The 27,764-nt window shown below is 31.9% G+C and overlaps 1 protein-coding gene across 4 annotated transcripts; it reads left to right on the top strand.

The window, feature by feature from the left end:
- Window positions 1-712: 712 nt before the first annotated feature.
- On the top strand, window positions 713-17,898 carry LOC123691136. Of its 4 annotated transcripts, none has more exons than XM_045635378.1 (4): window positions 713-768; window positions 1,026-1,104; window positions 11,347-11,529; window positions 17,296-17,898. In XM_045635378.1, the coding sequence occupies exons 2-4, from the start codon at window positions 1,030-1,032 to the stop codon at window positions 17,701-17,703; spliced, it is 666 nt and encodes a 221-aa protein (XP_045491334.1). In that variant the 5' UTR covers window positions 713-768; window positions 1,026-1,029; the 3' UTR covers window positions 17,704-17,898. The 4 variants fall into 4 exon arrangements, with proteins under 4 accessions (XP_045491334.1, XP_045491333.1, XP_045491335.1 ...); XM_045635377.1 differs by lacking the exon at window positions 713-768 and adding an exon at window positions 809-885; XM_045635379.1 differs by lacking the exon at window positions 713-768 and adding an exon at window positions 821-947.
- The last annotated feature ends 9,866 nt before the right edge of the window (window positions 17,899-27,764 follow it).

Here is a 27,764-nt window from a genome sequence, read left to right on the forward strand (position 1 = left end):
AATATTAAATATTACAATATAATATGTAGTGTGTTTGCAAGAGATGAAAACGAATTTATTTATCTACTGAAGATTCAATTGAAAGTTTATTCGTAATAAATTAAGTAGGTAGGACATGACAGGTGTCGAGTCCATAAAATGCAAAAAGATAAAATATATATATAGGAAAATTTCATAATTCAATAACAGTCTGTTGTCTGGCTAGTTGTATAGTTTATTGGCGAGAAAAAAACAAACTATAAAAACGCCTTCCCGCTATGAATACAAGGAGCCAGGTGAATTTATTCAATACATTTTTGGGTTCTGTATGTATAAAACAAACTTTAAAGAATGCTTTTTTACAGCAATATGTAACTGATACTATGACAAACAGAGCTTTATGACTTAATCGGCGAAATTAATTTTAATCTAATTAGTTTCCTATACTAAGTACATAGTGATGTAAGACGACAGAACCCTAAAAATATAAAATATCCGAACAGGGAAACCGCAAATCATCTCTCAACGGAGCGGTGAATATGTTTGCAATTTTCGATTGTGGTTTTACAAGGTAAATACATTCTGGCTAGCAAAAATTGTTTATAGTTAGCGTGTATGGTTAACATTGTGCAGTCAATAAAAATCGCTCTGGAAAGCTTCAACCGTCGATATTTACGTTCTAAATGATTAAATGCTCCATTGTTATAGCATCGTGGAAACGGTGCGTTCCCGAGTGATACCTAAACTTGCAGAGCTTTACGCGTTTTTAACGGTCGGAGTAAACATAGCGTAAGTTCATTATGTATTTATGTTAATTCTTGCAGTGTTCTGGCGCCTCTATCAGAGTACGCGCACACGCACTGACTTCGCGAATTCATTTGTTCGTTAAACGAGTTTTAGTGCTAGGTGTGTTTAAATAAGTATTTATAAATAATATTTACATTATATAAATTGAAGCGATGGGCTAGGTATTCCATAAATAAATAATAACAAGTTTTAATATAATTTAGTTGAGGTTTAACATGGTTGTAATTTTCCTTTAACAGCGAAATGAATTTGAAATTAAACAACGAGGTAAGAAGCTCAGTCAACCTTCTTCATAAACCGCCTGTCTCTTCTGTAAAGGTAATTTTAAAATAACAAAACTTTACTTTCTATTTTCTTTAATAATATTAAATATAAGCGGCGCTGTACAGTTTATGCAGTAAATTTTAACCATGAAAATATTTTTCCCATAGCTAGATACTAACTATTCTAGAATTTAATTCTTTAAAATCTTTTGGTATTATAAATTAACTGAATAAACTCACACTTTATTTATTCAGTTAATTTATAATTCCTTGTACAGTTGTTTACTTTTAATAAATCCTGTTGTTTTACGATAAAGAGATTAATTTCGATGTTTATCAATACCTACGGCTCATCAGGACGCGTAAGTTAATATAAAATAATAATAATATGAATTTCCGTTCCTATAAGCTTGTTTGGAATAAAAAAAATGTATTGTTTACTGTGTAAGATTTAATTAATGATTCTTGATTTACATTTCTACGATATTTTAATTAAAGAGAATAACTGATCGTTCAGATTTATTTTTTAGTGGTACCTAGGTTAAAAGTATATTTTTAATTTTTTTACAAAATATTATTTCTGACTCGCATGTTGCATCTATAGCTAATTCTTTTTTTAATTGTTTGTTCATATTTTGGTTTTATCACTACATACCTAGTATAAAACAAAGTCGCTTTCTCTGTCCCTATGTCCCTTTGTATGCTTAAATCTTTCAAACTATGCAACGGATTTTGATGCGGTTTTTTTAAATAGATAGAGTGATTCAAGAGGAAGGTTTAAGTATATAATTTATTAGGTTTTAGAAAAAGCGGGCGAAGCCGGGGGCGGAAAGCAAGTTACATAATAAAATATTTATCTCGTTTGAAGGATTTCATTACATTCATATTATTTACTAGCTTCCGCCCGCGACTCCGTCCGCGCGGATGTCGGTCTTCGCGTGGATGGTTATTTCTCCATTTTGAGTACCTCTGTCAATAACATCTTATAAATATCTATTGGACCCAATTCCCAAATACGGCTACGCCTATAATAATACGCAACGTATGTTCGCGGTTCTACGGAACAACGTCTATGGATAAAACTGAAAAATTAAGATTAATTTTTTCTACGTATTTTTCCAGGATAAAAAGTAGGTATCCTATTTTACGCCCAGGATAATAAGGTATAATTATACCAAGTTTCATCGAAATCGAATCGCTAGTTTTCACGTGATGCCTTCACATACAGACAGACAGACAGACAGACAGACAGACAGACAGACAAAAGTTTTTTTAATCACATATTTGGGTTTGGTATCGATCCAGTAACACCCCTGCTATTTATTTTTTCAATATTTTTAATGTACAGAATTGACCCTTCTACAGATTTATTATATGTATAGATAAGATTTTCGTGATACGAATTTATATTTTCAGAATTAATAATATGAATATTGAATAGGTATATTAGCCTAAACTACAAAATGACAATATAATAACAAGTGATAACTGCGTTAAAAACAACCGACTTCAAACTTGCACTTGCAAAATTTACAAATACCTACAGACAAAAATGCTCATAAAATAAAAACTACTGGGCCTATCCGAATAAAATTTTTATGGGACCAATTCGACACCATCCCGCATCGAACAAAAAAAGAATCACGTAAATCAGTTCAGAAACCTCGGAGTAATCGGTGTACATACATAAAAAAAAAAATATATACCGGCCGAATTGATAACCTCCTCCTTTTTTTTGAAGTCGGTTAAAAAGATCGATACTTACTGTAATGGGTTTATTTTCAGTAATTTCTATGGTTTATACCAAAGTGAAAAATATTTTTTTCATCATAATCACACAACAACTATTTTTGATTTTGACGTTTCTTTTGCAAATGTGATCAATGTACGTTAGATACATATCTAACGTACATTAAAATTAACAATAATTTATGTGTCTTGTTATCAATCTCAATTAAGATCGAGGATAGATAATAATAGAAGAGTTGGCACTTGGCTTCGCGAAAGAAACTGTAACAAGTACCTAACAATACGAACGTATAGGAATGCTTAGTAGGAATGTATGATGATAATATTATGTATAAACTTCATGAGTTAGTACATCTACACGTCAAACACAAAACTACGTCGTAAAAACACGTCAGCATCTTAACTTCACCAAAAAAGTTACCACATTATAGGTACCTATTATAAACAAATTCAAGTTCGAGTTCTAGTTAGTGTAAAAATTTTGAGAATAAAACATATTTATAATTGCCTTATGTATAATTGCTGATTTAATTTAATTCCTAAATGAATATGCAAATATTAAAAACACACTTAAGACATGAAGTTAAAATATCCCAATAAGTCTACCACGTGTAAAATTAAATGCCATGTTTACGTAAAAGTATGAGTGTAGAGTTTTTCTTGTAAATGACTGTATGAACTATCAAATTCACCTGTTAAAATTTGTATAGCTCTGAAACCACGTGTGTTCTTTCGCCCACACAAATTCGTTTCAGTGGAGTAAAAGAATTTCGCGAAATCAACTAAATACCTGAATTAATTAGGCTCTCTAGGACAAGCTTGTTGAAATTATTTTGATAAATTCTCTGTGTATTTGATGAACAAATTATTTCAGGCTTTATAAATAAGGTATTTAGTTATTCTTGTATTTCGTAATTTTCGTATTAGAAAACTAAAATAGACGTTAAGTTGAACCTAATTGTTATCTTTATAATACGAAGAGAATTCGCTGGAAAATATAATTTTTTTTAAACGAATTTTCATTAAATCCCAAATTTAAATTTAGTTTATTTAATAGTACTTTATGTAAAATATATCATGAGGCTCTTGAAAAAAAAATCGATATATCTAATATCCAGTGGGTATTATTTTCTGTCTGTAAGATTGTACCTATTAGTTATTACCCCTTTCAAGGCATAGAAATATAACTTTGATTTATTGATTAAATTCATAAAGATGTTAAAGGAACGTGTAACGTAGGAACATATACACCTAACAATTGAAAGTAGATGGATCCGTCAAAAACTTCCATAAAAATTAAATATGGTTGTTTTGCCAAAAGGCAAGTTAAAAATGAATGTTTATAATTGTAAGACTATTGGTGCACCTCGGCTTCGCTCTTGCTACAAATATCACGAGATCACGTACACATTTAACTGTGAAATATTTTTTAAATCGACCCAGTAGTTACTGAGATTAGCGCGTTCAAACACACAAGCTCTCTATATGGTATCGGTATAGGTTATAAATTTTATCATCAGTGTGACTTCTATTTGGCTACATAATGGTTCAATAATATTGACACACGACAATAAAACATTTGTACAAAATGTAGATATAAAACATAGGTCATTGTAAAGGTCCTGGCTTAAAGGGTAAATGCCTATTAGGCGACCCTATATTATGTCTGTCAACATTTCCTATTCAATATATTTACGCACGGTTGATAAAACCGAAAGGAGATTGATCGCTCTTTGACGGGACCCGTTTAGAAAAATGAATTCATTTCTGAACGGATGAAATTATATGTTACTAGCTTTCCACCTGCGGCTTCGCCCGCGTTTTCAAAGAAAAACTCGCATAGTTCCCGTTCCCGTGGGATTTCCGGGATAAAGGAAACCTATCCTATGTGTTAATCCAAGTTACCCTCTATATGTGTGCTAAATTTCATTGCAATCTGTTCAGTAGTATTTACGTGAAAGAGTAACAAACGCACACACACACACACACACATCCTCACAAACTTTCGCATTTATAATATCCTAATCCTAATCCTGTTGTTTTACGATAAAGAGATTAATTTCGATGTTTATCAATACCTACGGCTCATCAGGACGCGTAAGTTAATATAAAATAATAATAATATGAATTTCCGTTCCTATAAGCTTGTTTGGAATAAAAAAAATGTATTGTTTACTGTGTAAGATTTAATTAATGATTCTTGATTTACATTTCTACGATATTTTAATTAAAGAGAATAACTGATCGTTCAGATTTATTTTTTAGTGGTACCTAGGTTAAAAGTATATTTTTAATTTTTTTACAAAATATTATTTCTGACTCGCATGTTGCATCTATAGCTAATTCTTTTTTTAATTGTTTGTTCATATTTTGGTTTTATCACTACATACCTAGTATAAAACAAAGTCGCTTTCTCTGTCCCTATGTCCCTTTGTATGCTTAAATCTTTCAAACTATGCAACGGATTTTGATGCGGTTTTTTTAAATAGATAGAGTGATTCAAGAGGAAGGTTTAAGTATATAATTTATTAGGTTTTAGAAAAAGCGGGCGAAGCCGGGGGCGGAAAGCAAGTTACATAATAAAATATTTATCTCGTTTGAAGGATTTCATTACATTCATATTATTTACTAGCTTCCGCCCGCGACTCCGTCCGCGCGGATGTCGGTCTTCGCGTGGATGGTTATTTCTCCATTTTGAGTACCTCTGTCAATAACATCTTATAAATATCTATTGGACCCAATTCCCAAATACGGCTACGCCTATAATAATACGCAACGTATGTTCGCGGTTCTACGGAACAACGTCTATGGATAAAACTGAAAAATTAAGATTAATTTTTTCTACGTATTTTTCCAGGATAAAAAGTAGGTATCCTATTTTACGCCCAGGATAATAAGGTATAATTATACCAAGTTTCATCGAAATCGAATCGCTAGTTTTCACGTGATGCCTTCACATACAGACAGACAGACAGACAGACAGACAGACAGACAGACAAAAGTTTTTTTAATCACATATTTGGGTTTGGTATCGATCCAGTAACACCCCTGCTATTTATTTTTTCAATATTTTTAATGTACAGAATTGACCCTTCTACAGATTTATTATATGTATAGATAAGATTTTCGTGATACGAATTTATATTTTCAGAATTAATAATATGAATATTGAATAGGTATATTAGCCTAAACTACAAAATGACAATATAATAACAAGTGATAACTGCGTTAAAAACAACCGACTTCAAACTTGCACTTGCAAAATTTACAAATACCTACAGACAAAAATGCTCATAAAATAAAAACTACTGGGCCTATCCGAATAAAATTTTTATGGGACCAATTCGACACCATCCCGCATCGAACAAAAAAAGAATCACGTAAATCAGTTCAGAAACCTCGGAGTAATCGGTGTACATACATAAAAAAAAAAATATATACCGGCCGAATTGATAACCTCCTCCTTTTTTTTGAAGTCGGTTAAAAAGATCGATACTTACTGTAATGGGTTTATTTTCAGTAATTTCTATGGTTTATACCAAAGTGAAAAATATTTTTTTCATCATAATCACACAACAACTATTTTTGATTTTGACGTTTCTTTTGCAAATGTGATCAATGTACGTTAGATACATATCTAACGTACATTAAAATTAACAATAATTTATGTGTCTTGTTATCAATCTCAATTAAGATCGAGGATAGATAATAATAGAAGAGTTGGCACTTGGCTTCGCGAAAGAAACTGTAACAAGTACCTAACAATACGAACGTATAGGAATGCTTAGTAGGAATGTATGATGATAATATTATGTATAAACTTCATGAGTTAGTACATCTACACGTCAAACACAAAACTACGTCGTAAAAACACGTCAGCATCTTAACTTCACCAAAAAAGTTACCACATTATAGGTACCTATTATAAACAAATTCAAGTTCGAGTTCTAGTTAGTGTAAAAATTTTGAGAATAAAACATATTTATAATTGCCTTATGTATAATTGCTGATTTAATTTAATTCCTAAATGAATATGCAAATATTAAAAACACACTTAAGACATGAAGTTAAAATATCCCAATAAGTCTACCACGTGTAAAATTAAATGCCATGTTTACGTAAAAGTATGAGTGTAGAGTTTTTCTTGTAAATGACTGTATGAACTATCAAATTCACCTGTTAAAATTTGTATAGCTCTGAAACCACGTGTGTTCTTTCGCCCACACAAATTCGTTTCAGTGGAGTAAAAGAATTTCGCGAAATCAACTAAATACCTGAATTAATTAGGCTCTCTAGGACAAGCTTGTTGAAATTATTTTGATAAATTCTCTGTGTATTTGATGAACAAATTATTTCAGGCTTTATAAATAAGGTATTTAGTTATTCTTGTATTTCGTAATTTTCGTATTAGAAAACTAAAATAGACGTTAAGTTGAACCTAATTGTTATCTTTATAATACGAAGAGAATTCGCTGGAAAATATAATTTTTTTTAAACGAATTTTCATTAAATCCCAAATTTAAATTTAGTTTATTTAATAGTACTTTATGTAAAATATATCATGAGGCTCTTGAAAAAAAAATCGATATATCTAATATCCAGTGGGTATTATTTTCTGTCTGTAAGATTGTACCTATTAGTTATTACCCCTTTCAAGGCATAGAAATATAACTTTGATTTATTGATTAAATTCATAAAGATGTTAAAGGAACGTGTAACGTAGGAACATATACACCTAACAATTGAAAGTAGATGGATCCGTCAAAAACTTCCATAAAAATTAAATATGGTTGTTTTGCCAAAAGGCAAGTTAAAAATGAATGTTTATAATTGTAAGACTATTGGTGCACCTCGGCTTCGCTCTTGCTACAAATATCACGAGATCACGTACACATTTAACTGTGAAATATTTTTTAAATCGACCCAGTAGTTACTGAGATTAGCGCGTTCAAACACACAAGCTCTCTATATGGTATCGGTATAGGTTATAAATTTTATCATCAGTGTGACTTCTATTTGGCTACATAATGGTTCAATAATATTGACACACGACAATAAAACATTTGTACAAAATGTAGATATAAAACATAGGTCATTGTAAAGGTCCTGGCTTAAAGGGTAAATGCCTATTAGGCGACCCTATATTATGTCTGTCAACATTTCCTATTCAATATATTTACGCACGGTTGATAAAACCGAAAGGAGATTGATCGCTCTTTGACGGGACCCGTTTAGAAAAATGAATTCATTTCTGAACGGATGAAATTATATGTTACTAGCTTTCCACCTGCGGCTTCGCCCGCGTTTTCAAAGAAAAACTCGCATAGTTCCCGTTCCCGTGGGATTTCCGGGATAAAGGAAACCTATCCTATGTGTTAATCCAAGTTACCCTCTATATGTGTGCTAAATTTCATTGCAATCTGTTCAGTAGTATTTACGTGAAAGAGTAACAAACGCACACACACACACACACACATCCTCACAAACTTTCGCATTTATAATATTAGTAGGATATTAGTAGGCTTCTACCTGTGCCCCGCGGTTTTACCCGCAGTGTTCCGCTCCTGTTAGCCTATAACCTTCCTCCATAAATGAGCTACCTAACACCGATAGAAGTTTTCAAATCGGACCTGATCGTTCTTGAGATTAGCGCATTCAAACAAACAAACACTTTACCTAAGTATATAAATTAGTAAAGATATAGAATAAGTACTTCAAATTGCACAAGTTATGTTAAAAAAAAAGTTGTAAACTTACCCTTAGAAACTCATTCACAGATATCGCTGTTACCTTGTGACAATTATTGTGCTTTCCCGTAAATAATTATTTTCCCGTTAATAATAAATTGTAATTAAAACGGCAACGTTTTAATTACAAAGCAGCAATGCTTTGAATAATTATTATTTCGATTAGGTAGCTTATTTTTTACTATATGCTGTTAAATATACTATGAACTACTATAAACAATTCAATTCAAATAAAAAAATATACTATAAACAATTCAATCAAAATTCCTATCAGTATTCTGTTCTAACAAAAAATGGATAAAATCAACAGTTTCAGTATGAAAATATTGTTGCACACCCACAAATAGGATTAAATAAATAAGAATATTGTACGACTACGATTGTGAGTATTTCATGTTAAACCGCTATAAAAATATTATCGTTTCTCTTTATTTTCCTATTTCCCAATTAAATATACACACATTTAGTTTAACCCTAGAAGCCTAATCTATATAGAACGTACACAAAGCCTTAATATACGTCTCAGAGGCGTACACATATAATAGCCCTTATTATAGGTATATTGTTTAATTTTTATTGTTTTAATAAAGCGGAAATTTGAATTTGGGAAATAAACTAAAAATAAAACCACACTGTTATCGATTATAATTATAATTACAGGTGCTTGTTACAACAAAAAAAACAATATGCATAAATTGGAACAAAAATATTAAGTTCTTCAAAATCAACTAAAACATACATTATTTTTATAGAGTATCAATTTTTTTTTACGATAATTATATATTTTTAGACCAAACATTACAACTAACCAGCTTTTAGAGGACTAGATTAACTTTAGGAATAGACTACACATAAATCAACCTTGTGCTCGCCACACACAGATTTTTTACATTTATATACACTCTAATTTTGACATTCATGGTTGGATTAGTTTCTTCAGAGGGCTCAGATCTTGAAATGACGCAACGGATTCAGACATCTTATAATTTTCGTCCTCGCTTTGAACATCGTCGATAACTGGTCATCCTCAACTTTGGAATCTGAATCCTCGTGAGGACTGTCTTCTCCGTTGAAAATTGTGATAATATCGTCTTTATTTGATATATTGGACCGTAACATATTTATAACTGAAACAATGCCGAAAAAAGATATAAAATACACGAAAAACAATCAAAAGTAAAATCACTTAAACTTAGTTGAATGTTACACAAAGCCTAAACATACGTCTCGCAGGCGTGCAACACTTCGATAAATCAAAAATGGCGGGACTTACCTTAACGATACAGGCACCGTCCTCTAGCTCCCGTCGACCACTGAGATAACTAAAGAGTACGACGCACTAGCTTTAACCGTTAAAAAGAGACATCCGATATTCGAAATCGTGTACGCCTCGCAGGCGTAGATTAGGCTTCTAGGGTTAATATTATCTATAGGTAGGTATATAAAAATGTTGATCCATTTTGATATTTGTGAATCTCTTTTTACTTTTAAATGGCATGAAATGTTTTTTAACCGACTTCAAAAAAAGGAGGAGGTTATCAATTCGGCCGGTATGTTTTTTTTATGTATGTACACCGATTACTCCGAGGCTTCTGAACCGATTTACGTGATTCTTTTTTTGTTCGATGCGGGATGGTGTCGAATTGGTCCCATAAAAATTTTATTCGGATAGGCCCAGTAGTTTTATTTTATGAGCATTTTTGTCTATATTTGTAAATCTTGCAAGTGCAAGTTTGAAGTCGGTTGTTTTTAACGCAGTTATCACTTGTTTTTTGTAATTTACGTTCCTTTTTACGTTTGTTGACTTAAAAGTCTGTTTGTCTGTTCAATTTTCTGCTTCCGTCTTGTACAGTACAATCTCCTTTTTAATATCACTAACATATAAATTAACTCTTTAACACTTTGCCAAGAATTTATAATTTTCTCGTCAAAAACCAATTCCTGAAATTCATTATTTACATATTTCATTACGAAAATGAAAGTCTGCAATTTTAAACTAATCTATAGAAAATTACATAAACAATGTATGTTTTATTTTGAAAAGAGATGGAGAATTTTTCGGTAATAACGTATGTTTACGAAATTCAATTTAACGTGTCGATTGACAAGACTTGTAATATCCGCAGATGTGGATGCGCGGAATGCAATTATTGGAAAAATAGGAACCTATAAATATCACGTATTTATCATAAATTCAATTTGTTGTTTCATTTGAACGATTTATAGTATTTCTAACAGCGGAATAGCAATTACAAGGAACACTCCTGTACTTATTCTATAAGTAACAAGGAATGAATTAAGAATCCTACTAATATTATAAATGCGAAAGTTTGTGATATTACTGAACCGATTACAATGAAATTTAGCACACATATAGAATGAAACTTGGATTAACTCATAGGATAGGTTTTACCCCGGAAATCCCACGGGAACGGGAACTATGCGGGTTTTCGTTTAAAAACGCGGGCGGAGCCGCGGGCGTAAAGCTAGTTGTAAAATAATCAAAATATGAGATTTACGTACAATTCTGGGGTAGATTTTAAAATTCAATTAATGTCGTGTAAGCCGGGCAATACCTACTTGAACTCGACATTAATTTTGTCAGGGTCGGAAATAACCTTCTCACTCCAATATAATGAATTACTTCTTGTTGTGACATAAACTTCATAAGTAAGCGTATAATTTAACACTGTATCGAATATTTAACACGTTCACGTCAAGATGAGATACAGGTTCCATTAAAAATGTAAAAATATCGGAAGAAAAATTAATGTAACATGTAAATGTTCACAATGTTTCAGGAGGAGCGGCGGCGCACCGGTCGCTACATAGCGATTCTGGTAGGCATATGCCTTCTCATGCTGGCTATATACCACGCGTGGGTCCGTCGCATTCCAGTCGTCGCCAGTCTGGTGGTACCAGCCCTCATCATGTTCGTGTACGTTGGATGGGTCCTATACACTGCATCGAGGGATAAAAAACGGGTAAATGCTAAGAACTTTAAAGAATGATCACGAGGCGGATACGGTAACAAGAAATTTCAGAATAAACCGCGTGGGCTTCTTTTATGAACATGATGCTAAATTTTTATTATACAAGAAGCTGGATAATTTGATATCTTTGTGGATTTCTCACAAGGTAGAATAACTGTACCTATCTATAATTCTATAATACTTAATCTATCGCGTTATCTTAGATGAGCTTTATTTTAAAAAGCGTAACATAGATAAATCATAAAACGTTTGCTTTTTATAAAATAAATAAGTATATTCGTATTATATACTTACTTAATTCAATTACCTTTCACGGGCAATTCGATATGGTATGATTGTCTTCGTTGTCTAATCACATAAAGGAAAATACAAATGGCCTTATTATAATATTATCTGCCTTTGAATTGTCTCATAAATAATATGAACAATATACTTACTTAATAAAATTTTCTGATTGCCACTTCCATTGTATGTTGTAAATTTTAATTTGATAGAAGTTGTTGACTTATGGAAGTTATTTATTAAACAAGATGATAAGTTTTATTCATTTTCAGTTTGAAATTGTGTTTAAAGTTCCAATTGCTAAAACACCACTCGAACTCCCATTGGCACATTTTTGTGGCAATAATGTATACAGGATTAATTGAGTTAGTTAGGCTTCTTAAAGGTTTACATTATTCACGACCTTTCATTTCAGAGAAATTTCTAGTATTATCTTTTCACACAATTATATGAGATTCATTCGCTCAATTTCTCAACTTTCAATTTCTAAGATCAGACACTTGACGAGAAAAGCTAAATAAATTGACTTGACTGATAGGAGCCGATATAACGATGTTTTTATTACGGTTTTCATTAAATATATCAATAATAATGTCTATAAATTCCCGAAAGACCAACAAAACGACAATGCGCACGCTCATGGGCGGTGACGAGCTTCCAGAAAGCGAGTCGCTTGGTCTTTTATTGACATTAAAATGAAAAAAAATTAAATCAAGTTAATATTTAAAATAGGCACAAGGATAAATAATAGTATGTATATCGTATATACTATTCTCGTATCGTATATACTGTTGTGTGAGTGATGTAACTATGCACAAAAATCCTGTAAGACCAATTATAGAGTTACTAGATTTCCGCCCGCGGCTTCGCCCGCGTTTGCAAAGGAAAACCCGCATTTGCAAAACTATCCTATGTGTTAATCCAAGTTACCCTCTATATGTGTGCTAAATTTCATTGCAATCGGTTCAGTAGTTTTTACGTGAAAGAGTAACAAACATCCATACATCCATACTTACAAACTTTCGCCTTTATAATATAAATATCAACACTCATCACTTCTCGCCCAATCGAATACTAATTCATTGCATTCTGAGAAGAAATTTCCTGTTATCTCAAAACATATTTTCGTAATAAATCTCATTAATTCCACGTAAATGTCAGAGTTTTCCTAAGTAAACTTCAATGATTATTTATTTTCTCTTTGTTTACCAAATACAAATATGGTTTTCCTTTTGTCGTAGACTTATCTTTATAAATAAGTAAGAGATTAAATAAAAGTGACATATTCTTGGAATAGAATTACGAACATCCACATAAAAAAGATGTAATATTTATTCCAGTATTTTTTATATTAAATACATAGTTAAATATGAACAAGCGTGCAAAACACAGGCATTTTGCAACCCGGAACTATTTTACACATATCCATCATTAACCATGATATGAAGCATCAAAATCGAGACTCTGATGAGATTTTCTGTAAACACAGCGTCTGATTCACTGCCTCCACCGTTTAGCTCTATGTAATTAATATCTGCGAATACTACCGCCAATCGATAGACGATGCTTTGACCGTGTGTTTACAGCAGCTGGTATATAAATATATTGCAAAGTCAAGAGCATGGTCCACGGTATGTTATGCATCTTAATGAAAGAAAAGCTAGTTAAAGGAGAGCGGTAGAGTTACGTTAATTAGATTTTTTTGTAACAGTTTCTTCTAACTTGTCATTTATCATTTGTTTTTTAAATCGATTGTTGAAGTTAATTGATAAAAAAGATAGAACATGGCTACGGAATAAGGCCATTATGTATGCTACAGAATACGATATATATACCTACTACAAAATATGACTAATTATGATTTATTTCAATATCATGTTCATGACATCAGAATCAGGCACATGATATTTTTGGAAATATTATACAAAGAAAAAATTTAATTGGAAACCTATTAAGAATAAGAATGTATCTAGTGTACAAAAATAATATTACAATGTAGTGTTTTTCTTACAAGTAACCCTGAAATTATATCCTGCTTTTAACGTGAAAAAGAAAACCTGGAATAAACAGTTTAGTGATTCATAAAGATAGCTTGTTTAATGAACGTTTAGTAAAAAAAATATTGCTATTTATAAATTCGTGAACTGAATGATTTTAAAAGAATTCAGTGAATTCCATTGATAGATTCATACCTGTAATCGAATTTATTGTGAAGTCTAGAATAAATAACAAGTTCAGACCTTACTTTGAAGTTCAGTTATGTAAATATATATCAGGTACGTAGACCAAGACTATCTTCTATTTGATCTTCCTTGTAATTCTTGTAAATAAGTTTATTACATCCAGAGGGGATCATAAGTTCGGTTTTTGGGTGGACCATAATCACTTGATATTGGATTAGAATTTAGACCGTCATTATTTTAACATTTTGATATAACATGTTGGGTCTGAAAATTGGCTTAAACGTCTCATAAACGATTATTAAAGAGAGAATCTATTACTTCAATGCTTACAGCGATTTCTTTTAGATCAAAAGGTAATTAAGCACATACAAATAATAAACAAGATGTATAACACGAAAATCGAACATTGTAATAATTAATAAACTGTACCTACCTAGTATTAATTCGCTGGTTTGTCTCGATCTTATTACAAATAGTTCATTTAATATTTTCCCTATCGACTTTAAGAAAATAGTAAAAACCACATAAAACAAACATCTTTTTACACAATGATATGAAAACAATATTCACAAAGATAATACGCCCAAGCCAGCAAAGCCTCAACTTTAGTACCTGAAAGTTTGTTTTAAAAGAATGATACACGTGTCGCATCCATATAAAATTGTGGGGATTTTTGCAATGTAAAACAAAGTTTTTTTTGTTACTCTTGGCTAGCAACCGAGAACACTTACACGAGGAACTGATATACCCTTTAAAAGATAAACATTACGACTTAGAAAGTTTTTGCCTTAGAATAATTTATTTGTATTCACAAGGGAAATCTTTAATGTTCGTAAAAATATGGCTTTTGTAGCAAATCACGATGCCTATATTTGTACCTAATTTATAATAAGCGATTTATTATTACGATGTTTTTTAATACGCATTTGTCATACAAACGTATATTTACACATTTAGAAATTTTATATGAAACCTAGCCTTCGTAGAATGCATTATAGGTATCAACAGTTTTTTGTTTTCAAGAAAATTCCACATACTGCTACGAGCGTTTATAAGTACAGCTACTATGAGGCTACAATGCTACAGATAGACATCGGTATTCGGTATAGAGCCAACTGCCGGCTTTCGACTTCGTTATTCTACATTTCTAGTAACTCCATAAATACTTTGATAGTTTTGTACAGGCATAGGTATATCAAAAAATAGAGCATAATAAAATTTCAAGATACTGTAGTACCTGTTATAATATTATCTTGGATATAAGTTTGTTATACCTATACTATAAAAATACTACAGCTATTTCGCTACCGCTATAATTTAAAGCTTGAATAAACAAAAATATGAGCGAGAAAATTGTGTTTACGTTTCGAACCCTTTTGTTTACAACACTCATTAAAACCCAAGGTTAAGTTCAAAAAGTCAAGTACGTGATTAACATTTTATCACCTAGGTGGGTGTATTTGATAATGATTTGAAAAATTCATAGCTGTGTTTGTTGGAGTAGAAGTTAAAAATAAATCTTTATAACAAGCGTCTACCTATTTTAATTTTCTTTGTAAAGAATCGAATGGCTCTATTATGAGGGAAACAATACAATATTATGTAACTTCCAATAATTGAAATAGTATAAAAAGCGCCCTGTTTTACTAAGCCAATTAGGTGTCCCTACGTAAAATCATCCGAGAATCAGACAATAACTAGTTATATAAAATAGAATTGTATAAAACATTTATCTGTTTGCTCTAGTTAATTTAAATGAATATTAAAATGTCCACAGTTGACATATTACTCGTAACAGTCAAAGTAAATGAAAGAATTGTACAACACTAGTTTATTTTAAAATGTTTACGTGGCGTCAGTAAATTTACATAGCAAATTAATTTACTATGCGGTGGTCGAAGTTGGTAGTGTAAACAGGTCGTTTATAACAGGCTTAGCTCGAGAACCGCAATAACCTAAAATTCGATACATGTACCATGTTACCGGCCACCGTTTAATTTGATTGGAGTGACAGCACACCTCGCTAAGGTAATATTGTTAGCTATCGTTGCCTCCAGAGTTTACTTCATTTATATTCACCTTGTGACTTATCCTGTATTAATGTTACAAGAATATTCAGCTACGATAACGTCATCAACATTTATAAAATATAACGTTAATAACGAACTAAGTATTGAATTTGTTAATTCCACCCACAATTATTCTGGGGTGGTAACTTAATTAATTATTATCAGTTCAAAGGGCACAGAAGCCTATAATTACAACAGAGCTATTAATATGTACCAAAACGAATTATTTAAATACCTCTTATTGAAATTCATAACGGTATTTGGCTTGTGTCCAGATGTTACAGTAAAGTATTAATTGATTTAAGCGTAACGATCCAAACGAGTTTCATTCCAGGTGTCCTGCGTTAAATACTAGGGAGAATACATTAGCAATTCCAATAGTCTGGAGATTATTTGATTATAAAAGTCTGATACCCCTAATATATTCAATTTAGATTCAATAAAATATGCATGGGAATTCTTTTATCAATTAAGGTATTATTAATTTTATACTTATACTGTTAAGATATACCTATGTCATAGATTTAGAAAAGCTTTATTATAATCATTAATCGACAAACAATTAAATTATATTATATTTCGGGTCTACGTTATTCATCTCTAAAACAATTAGCTCTTATCACTAAATATTTTAGCACAATTGAATTTAAATGATGTAGTAGAACTTCAGTGCTTAAATACAATAACGTTCGTAATCCCCATTGCGTTAAAACTTTAAACATGTCGAAGTGAATATGAACAAAATGAAAATATTGTTGTAATAAACAGTAAGCACTTTTTGTCGTACTTGTGTGTCGTACAACAAAAAGTCTTGAACTGTGGCAGCAATTGAATTACCAACAAAAGACGTTTGGAATTTGTTTGTCGTAGTTTTACGAGGCTTTTGGGTTATGAATAGGAAATTGAACTGCACGGATACATTTAAGCTTTATTACAAACTATCTGTACGTTTACAGCGCAATGAACGTTAATCTGAATTCGTTTCAATCTGTAGCTTCCTTTGTTCTTGGAAATGAGTTAATATGGGACTTCCTCTGTTCCCGTGTACATGCAAATTATTTAACTGTGTTAGAAATTAGAATATAAGATTTCTAATTTTCAATGTAAAATGAGTTGTTTTTTATTTATCACAACAATATTCACGATATTTATAATGGTACGACAATTAAATCGATGATTAATTTTTAAAATGAAATAAAAATAATTTATTTTTACGTTTTCAGTTATTGCTGTTGGATGCAGAAGCGGCGTTGAATGCAGCGTCTTTAGAACATACAGAGGACCAGCGTTCCGACGGCGTGTCACACAATAGCGTAGAAATATCCGTTATATCGAACAAAGATAATTCCAAAGTAAATTCTCCTCAAGAAACTCACACTTGGGCAGAAGTGTGTACAACGTTATTAAAGGAGGACAACGAAACAAAAGAAAACAAACGCCCAGTATTTATTAAACCAATAATTCTAGTTAATGACAAACCAGCGGAGGATCTAGACGAAAAATGGACGCACGTTTTAGAGACTGTCTATGGAGATAATTTGAAAAATTATCAACGAAGAAGAAAATTTAAACGGAAATATTGTCGAAGCAGGCGGTATGCCGCTTTCAAAAGATCATATTCAATAGGTTGATAATGTGATCATGCTATAGTTCCTGAAATCCATCATGATATGCGCAGAGAAGTATGAACCATTAAAAACGTTGCTTGAATTTAATTTAATTCTAACGAGAGGAATTGTGAACTTAATCAGATTCTGTTTTATTTAAGAAATGTTTCATCGGTGTAAAAACAAAGTCTCACCAAGCCTTGAAAAAGTATCTTGAAATTTATTGAAAAAAAAAACCATATTTGCAAAATAGGATGAAAGTTTCGAATATAAAGTATGACTGTATTTTTCACGTTACTATAAGTACTTACCGTAATTCGTAAATTGTTATCTATATTTTGTTATTAAAATATTGACAAGAAATTGTGTTTCTCTGTTTATACAGCATCAGTCTTAATTCAAAACGCATCATTCAGAACATTTATGTAAAATATTAATGATATAAGCATTTATATTATGACTTTTTGTACTCATGATAATAATAATTAAACCAACAACGGGGGATTCGAATGAATGTATAACATTTTCAGTATTTTATTTCTTATGATATTCTGATTTACTGTGCATTTAGAGTACCTAGCGCACATTCAGTTAATGTAACATGCATCTGTGAAATTCATTGCTGAGTTTCAGAGTAATTATACAAAATTACTCTCGCCGTACATAACTTTCAATACGCTGCACATTAACAAAAGTATCCGAATTAGATTTGCATATATATGTGTGGAACAAAGCTCTACCATTAACTCTAAATTATTACATTCAGAATGTCGCAGTAACATTTGACATTGTATCAGTACGCTATTCAAGTTTATTGGTCCAGAAAATCCATTGAAATAGACCGAGGAAAAAATTTGAATAGTCAATTTATAGGAATGCAAGCTGATTACCTGCTGAATCAATACCTGTATTTTAGTATCTAGTCCATATCTTTCTTTAAAATGTACAAATATCTCTTAACTTCATCAAGTACAGTGACACATATCACTAAATGGTACGTAATCAACGTACCTATGTATGATATATGCTTAATTAGGACAAAAGCTAAAGGAAATGTTTCAATTAGCTAAGGTTACAAGGGGCTTTGTTACAGCTGTCGTTCCTTGAAGAGGCCTCTTAATCGCGCATCCTTGATACGAGGAGGCTGTAAGCGTTTATGACATACTTCATTCACATACTCGAGTGTTACCAATTACAGTAGGGAATCTACATGGATAAAAGAGTTGTTATACGGCATTAAACTATAAATAAATCTCCATCTAGTCAGGACCTATCGGATATAGGTAGAACTCTTTCATAAATAATAGCTGTCTTATAAGTTACGGATGTATTTTTCCTGGAAATAAAGTCTGAATCGTGATATATAATTCGAATTTCGTTTTCTTGAGATTCAGTTTGCGATTAGAAACTGTTTCCATGTTTGTACTGTATCTTTGGTTTGGTTGTTTTGTAATAAAAAACTCATATTGTTATGTGTGTGATCTTTAGTACCGTACCGTACCATAGTAGAGTTATTTACATATATATTTTTTTATTAGATATTGTTTACAAATTTATAAAGAATAGGTATTATTTTTTATTTTTTATATAAGATATTGAAGTTTATATATAGAATATTACTGTTTTTGTACACCAATCATGATTTATTGACTCAATTGTCGATGGAAACGGAAAATAATTCTCGTGCAGGTATTGCACAGATTTCGTCGCGGGATAGAGTAAAGTAATAGAATATATGATATTCTTGTATAGCAATTGCTGTTTGTATCACGAATCTTTGAATAAATTTGAATTAAATATTGTCTCATATAATATGCTCTGGTTTGTTTAAGCAGTATTATGCTAGAATAGAATTATTCATGTCACGTAAACTTTCAAGACTTTTCTCTGATGCAGAGTCCTGATGCTGATATATAGCGAATACGGTTAGTGTCGTTGTATCTTGGTTTACTCACTAAAGTTTCGTAGATGCCGCAATGCAGACAGGTACGTGTTACTCAATGCTTCAATAGAGAAAAATGTTCTAGGTATTTCTTAATACTAAAATGCTACAAAGACTGAAAGACATGGTAAAATAAATGAAGAAACACGTTTTAAACGTACTTGCATTTCTTTAACATACATTTGGTCGTTGGCTTAGTTGTACATATTCTGTGGTTTATAATATACCAACGTTTACGTTTAAAACGTATACTAGTCCTTTTCATTACTTAAATATTGTAATCATTGTTACAATTAACCGTCGAATTGCTTGCTTGTTTCTCACGTTCAATAGATACCACATGCACGAACTGATGATCAAATTCTTTTCCTTTACTTTCCCCATAAAAATAATCGAAATATTTTTGTAACTGTTGTGTTTGTTAAAATAGTGAATAGGCGGTTTGCTAGCATTATATTATACTACAACTGTTGACATCTGCCCGAGGTGGTATGCGTTACATCGATCGTGACCACAACCAATGCTGTCTGTGTATGGTATTTGGGGCTAAATTGAAAACCAACTTCGGTTTGTTGGACATTGGATGTATAATTGTTTATTAGCGCGCGATATGAAAGTTATTTATAGATGCATTGTATTGACAGTTTGTGTGCAGAGTAGCGATGTAGGTATATTAGTAAATGCAAATTATGTTTATTTAATTTAAACATGAATATTTGTATTTACCTATAAGTGATTAAAATATACTTTTACAGCCGATAAACTCATTATTTATTTATAAAAGTATTATTTCTACGTAGGTAAATAAAAAATTTAAATTGATCAACATGAAATGAAAGATTAGTAGATTAGGAATAAATTAATGCGTAGGTACACCTACTAGAGATTTAGGTAGGTTGCACCTGCATTTTTCTATGAGACTCCAGACAGATTAACTTACTTATTAAAAGTTCAGCCTCTCAATCCGTTTCAGTTACTTTTCACAGATAAAGCCTTTCAAAGACGACCACACAAAATTGTTGCCATCTTTGTAACTTTATATTTTTTCCATTTATCCCTAAAAAATGACTACGGCATAATGTATAGATAATAGAACAGATACAGATAAGCATTGTAGTGTATGTGAGTGAAAGAGAGGGAAGTATTATGTCATCTCTTGCGCACATGCAACGGTGACACCGCTCACACAGCTCAGTTGGCTGCAGGCGGTCGGAGTGAGAGGTCGTGTGCGTCTAAGAGCCGATAATAGGGAAGGACTTACACTACATTTTGGCGACGAGGTAAATTGGGAATAAATGTAAGTAATTTTTTTTTGATAATAAAAAAATTACAAAACAAAAAAAAAAGGGAGGAAATAGGTGTGCTGTGATAACTATTGAACTAATTATATCCACAGTCGAGTTACATCGAAGGGAATATTAAAGTTAATAATGATATACACACATACTTATTTCATTATGATATTTTGTGCCGCTTACATAAACAAAAAATACCCGCACAAAGTAGATAAATAACATGTGCGTGCCTTTCGAGAGGCCACCGCGCCGTCGAAAACGAAGGTTTCGTTTACATAAAGATTTAGCAGTTTCTTGTATACATAACTACACTGATACCAATGCATACGCGGGCTGTCTTTATTGCTCGAGCGTATGGTGCCTGTATGATAAATACACTGTACAGTGTACGGGTATACAGCTAGCGTCGTCCAGTATGTACTCACGTAGTCATGCATAGGACTGTAACTGCGTTAAGCGAGACTAAATGTGATATTTTGTTTAGTCGAGGCTGTAGATTATTATTTTGGGACATTTGTTTACATATAAATTTATTAATACTGATATGTAAAAACCTGCTTAGAGGATTGGTTAAACATGATTAAATGAGCTAAGAAGGTTCGATTCCCGATCAGCTTAGAATAGATTTGTCTGGTTACAAGAATATAATTATACCAAATACCCACTTATATCTTATTTAATTACTCGATGTGAAGTTGCATGAGTATTATTTAAGATTATTCATTATTGCATAAAGAAGTAATTAACGGTTATCATGCAAGGAACGTAAGTTTCATGGACAGGCTAATATAGTAACATTATGGAAGTTCTGATGTATGTGTTTCGATGGTGATGTGGACCACGACAAGGGATTTCTAAAGTTGTTGTTGTTAAGCTATAATGTTACAAGATGAAGCCTGACAAAAAAAAGGGTAACGCCCCTGTACGTACTTTGAAATGTGCTACCAGATGATGCCTGGTAGTACAGGATAAAACGGGTGATGCCCGTGTGTACCTTGTACTGTGTTACCAGATAATGCCTGGTGGTCAAGAAAAATCGGGTGACGCCCGTGTGTATTTTGTAATGTTATACCAGAGGATGATGCCTGGTAGTGCATAAACAAAAATCGGGTGACGCCCGTGTGTATTTTGTAATTTCATACCAGATGATGCCTGGTAGACGTAATATAATTACAATACAGGTGATGCCTGTAGTGATGTGATACGGGTGATGCTCGTATAAAATGTTTATATTTTGGGTGATGCCCATATTGCGAATTCATGCGCTTAAATACGCGATTTTAAAAAAAGATGTGATAGTTAGTCATCATTTCATAGTGTTTCTTCTAAGATGGATTGTATCTTCGAAAATACTTACGGTTAGTATTGTTATCCAAATTAAAAATGGAATAATACAATTTTAAGAGTATAAATAGTAAATGCTAAAATATTTACAGTAGTTTTTGTTATTCATAATATCTAAAAGTGACTTAATATTTTCATAATTTCGTACTTAACAGATTTTGTTTAACAAAGAAAGAATAGTCATGATGGTAAAAAAAAAAAGTGATAGTTCGTCACCATTTCACAGTGAAGTATTGTTCGTAAGATAGATTGTATCTTCGAAAATACTTACGGTTAGTTAGGATATCAATCGAAATAAAAAATAGAATAATACAATTTTTAAGAGCATACAGTGAATGCTAAAATATTTACAGTAGCTTTTATTATTCGTATCTAAAAGTGACTTAATATTTTCAAAATTTCATAGCAGGCTTTGTTAAACAACGAAAGAATAATCATAATGATAACAATACCTAAAATATCTGCGACTGTATTGTACATTTAACCGACAACTATAAAGTTAGACAGGTTAAGTGATAATATAATAATCATAAACAGGGTAAGGTAATAAAACAATGAATATTCGAAAACAAAAATAAATGGAATGAGAAACATACAGAGTAGTCTCAATATTCATTATTTCAAACTAGCCACCTGGCAGACGTTATGCTCTTTCGCCCTTTATCGGTTCGTTAAACGAATTGGAATATGAATATTATCCGGATTGGTCAAGCCGATACGCCGCGCGCCGAGGTTTGAGTTTTACACTTAGCAACATATTTGGCTATTCATTTTTATTGTATATACTATGTGGCGTTGTAGGTGAGGTGGAAACAAAAAAAAATAATAATAATAAGAACTACTCACCATACAGTCGACAATTAATTTAGTTAATTAATAAAATAAAATACAACTATCAGTTACAATAAGGGTCGTGGTGTGCCTAGGTCCAAACCTTCCGGTAGGGCTCTTACCGATATAGGTAAGATGGAATGCGCGTCTCGTTGCGAGGGCCAGGTGGTAGGGTGTCTTTAGGGTTGGTCGCTGAATTCCTTCAACAGGAATTAAGGAGCCGAAGCAAGCAAGACGTAGAAGGATTTCCTCAGCGGCAATCGTAGCAATGTCGTATTACTACTGAAGATGGGTCTTAAGCGGTATGTAGCAGCGTATGAGGTTCCTTATCGGAACGTGGCAAGGACGCGACAATTCCCTACGCGGGAACGTTGCAGGCATAGATAATGCTGTATGTATGTTGCAGGTATTTAGAAGCTTTCTAAACGGAACGTAGCAGTAGTATAACACTACTCCCTCAGCGGAAATGTAGCACCCCGGTTTGGGGTTAGGTATAACACACAATCATTACAATATGTTGGAACGTTGAAAACGACTTTTACGTAATTTATACAATAATATACCGTGAAAGACAATAGTTGGACAATAGACATTTGCATAAAATATGAATCGTTAATTATTGTAGATAAAAATTACTTTGATAGATAGTGTATAGTGACAAACAACCTGTCATCAAATATACACTTAAAATATTTAGATAAATAATAAAGGTCAATTTCAAGACGAACATTTAATGTAAAATAAAAAATGGCATATATACCACATCATACCGCAAATATTGGTATATGCAAGGTATATGTAAGTACCGTGCATGGTAAAATCATACACCATGTGCATCTAGTTATTACTATATTAATAACGTCTGTTTTTAATTTAAAACACCAATTTTATTATAGATGAGAAAATCAGCAACACAAACACCAACGTGAATAGTAGATATTATAAAAGTCAATACACTAATAATCTTATTTACAAGTTTAAAAAGTTATTAAGAATTTAATAAGATTTACAACGTAGTAATTCATATAAAATCCAAGTTTTAATGGTGGTTTGTAAGACTGGTCTGATTTCATATTCATAAAGTACTTACGTATGCCCTACGCTCAATTAAGAAAAACGTTAAAGATTTCTTGTCAAAGCAAAAAAAAAAATGTATTATTGCGAAAAGTTCACCATTCGTGCCTTAGTCAGAATATAAATTCCAAGTATTAATCTCTACAATAGTGAGTGGTAGTGGTATTGGTTTCGAAATACAAAATTGAATATTGTTTTGTACATTCAAGTTAATTAATTAATGCAAATACTTATATAGTTAGAGGTAACAAAGTTTTTATTGATTGTACAGTTAAATTTGTATTATTGATTGTTACAGTTAACATTGTACAGTTAAAAAAAAAAAATATGTATCCAACTACTTATTTTCAGACCATTAATGTGTGATTAATGTCTAGCCAATAATTATTGTCATTAAGTTACCTATCTTCTTCTTTTTCAAGTGGCTATTAAGTTGTCAGTAATACAAATACAAATGTTATCATAAGCACAGACTAATAATAATATACTACGTATACATCATAAGTAACAAATAAAATAAAAAATAAAAATGTCTTCAACAAAATGATACATTGTGATTCGTTTTAGGTACGTTACATTAAAATTAAATTTTAAATATGTGTTATTAATGTAATAACCATACAATGAACAACACCGCGTGTGTGTTGAGGTTACAAATATAAAATAAAATAAAAGTAATAATTAATCACGCTTTACTAAGATATAATATATTCATTATTGTATTGTCAATAAATTGTTGTAATATTGTCACTGAAGTTAAATCTGTACGGTTTGGATAAGTCATTAGCGAATCGAAAAGAATCGGTTGCATACAGTCATACGAACATACAGGTGAAGCTAAAAGCGGTTCAATAGTCAATGTCACAATAAACTACTATGATATTGTACTGTTGCAGAGCAAGCTCCACAATGCCTATAATTCTGTCAGAGTGGTTTATACCCGAAAGTTTGTATTTAAATAATTGATAATTATGAACCTTGTATTGTAATACATGTGACATTTTAATATTGCGTGACCTATCGGAATTTATAAAATTAGGAATTCAAATGCGAACCATAAATGCATGTTTCTGTATGAATTAAATATTTTTAATGCGCTATAAAAAAAGGCTGCCACTTTCTAGCCTCTAAACTATCACCAAAAATATATCATAAATCACTTTATTGCGATATGAAAGAGAGACGGATAAGCAAATAAATAAACAAATCTTCCCTGTGCCTAAGGATCATATTATGATAACTTGTTGTTGCTTAAATAAGAATAAATAATGAACCAATTAATATGTTTGGTTAAAATTTTGCCGTATAAAATTTATTACATTATTTAGGGTACCTACAGATATACATATTATAATACATTCCGATTTTATTAGGCATATTGAAATTTAATTAAAATTGGAACATATATTGTTTTAGTAACGAAGTACATATATACAGAATATAGATATTAGATAATAACCGAGCATTTAAGTATGTACCTAGTCTATAGGCATTTTACTTGGTAATAATTGTACCGAAGTTTTACTTCGATTGTTACTAATCCAATTATAAGGTCTTTTGCAGCTATTGTTTAATAATAATTTTAATATGTGGGAAAACAGTGGTTACTTAAATGGTGCAGATGCCGGTGCAGGTAAAGTGAATTAAATTTTGCGTCAGAAGAAGCAGCATTCACCTCTTCTAAATGACCTGGAGTGCGTCATGATAAATAGTGAGGAAAAAGACAGATGATAACCTATGTTAGTTCCACATCAACAAAGTAGTGCAATAGTCATGTAAGGAAAAAATAAAACAGGTTAAGTTACAGTACCTACAGGTACAGTACAGGATTTAGTCAAAAGTATAGTTAAGTTACAGAAGGAACATAGCTCAAACATTATACCTTACATATACAGTAAGTTACTGAAAACGATTTCGTTCCATTGGTTATTAAATAAATAATGACTTAATAAACTTAAATATAAGTTTACAACTTATTCATGATATATTGTCGTATACTTAAATAAATTGCCATTATTGTTATTATAAATACCTATGTAAGATGTTACATTTCTATGATTTTGAAGGAGCAACTATGCCTATATATTCTTGTCGGCTCTTCTCTGTCGAGACGGCTTTCCGAACCAATGGTAAATTCATATTTTTTCCTTATACTGACGATTTTAAAACGTTTCCGGACGAAGTCTGGTTGATGAATGAAGGTTTGAGTTTGAAAAATTATTGATATCGATTTTAATACATATATTGTAAAAATGATTATAATTTGAATATACATATACGTATTGGAAAAAAAAAAATGAAAAGGAGAGATGTTGCATATAGATAGACTTATATTACTAGGCCAGGTGACACATTCTACTCTATCGCTGGTATGGGCGGACGTGTCCCTGAGTTGTGTGTACTAACTGATACTGGTGTTTAGGTATGGACTAGCATACCCGAATGGAACATAATATTTTATTTTATTTAATAAAATTAATTGAAAAGAATTAAAAATTTCTAAAATAAAGGAGGGATGTAGTGTATGTGAGTGAAAGAGAGGGAAGTATTATGTCATCTCTTGCGCACATGCAACGGTGACACCGCTCACACAGCTCAGTTGGCTGCAGGCGGTCGGAGTGAGAGGTCGTGTGCGTCTAAGAGCCGATAATAGGGAAGGACTTACACTACAAGCATGAAAGTATCACGACACAAAGTCTTCTTACAAATAAATGCAAAATTGAGTGATAATCCAGATAATTTTCATCAAGTGGTTGCTTTCAGATGTTAATAATTAATTTGGCTAGCGGTTAATGTGGGCTGCGAGAATTTTGGATGTCACAAATTTTCACAATATTAAAACTCATCCGACGAAACACGCATCCATTGTTAATAATGCTACGGTTCCATGCCCGTTTTGCGGCGATATAAATTAAAAATTTGACGAAATGTTTCATTTTCGTAAAACGGGGGTGTGATTTAAGTTGTGGCTGTAATTAAAGTGTTTTATATTCGCTTGGAATTAACATGCGCCTTTAATAACTGTTATTTTGTTGTTAGTGGATGTGGATGGTGGCAAGTATTAATCACTTTTTGTGTGTTTTATGGTGTTCTTTAAATACCATATTATTATGTACCTAGGTCAGTGTTTAAAGAATATGAAAATAACTTCTTAGTAACTATTTACGTACAGAATTTCTGCCCAATTTAATATATATTATAAATGCGAAAGTTTGTGAGGATGTGTCTGTGTTTTACTCTTTCACGCAAATACTACTGAACCGATTACAATGAAATTTAGCACACATATAGAGGGTAACTTGGATTAACACATAGGATAGGTTTTATCTCGGAAATCCCACGGGAACGGGAACGCGGACGGAAAGCTAGTTTAATAGAGACAAAAAATGCTGATAAATTAACCTAACCTATCCCATATATATATACCCCCCCCATCAGTTCCAAGCCTTGTCGTGGCCGGGGGGGCTCAGTAGCTTGGAGTGCACTCGTGTACTCTGAGTGAAGCTAATTGGACGCGGAGGGGCTGAAAGGCCGGTCTGTCGTCTGACGACATGATTGGTTCGACGGCCAGGGATCCATATAGCTGGCTGGCTGGCTTG

Source organism: Colias croceus, chromosome 4 (genome assembly GCF_905220415.1).
Source record: "Colias croceus chromosome 4, ilColCroc2.1".
NCBI classification, from domain to species: domain Eukaryota; kingdom Metazoa; phylum Arthropoda; class Insecta; order Lepidoptera; family Pieridae; genus Colias; species Colias croceus.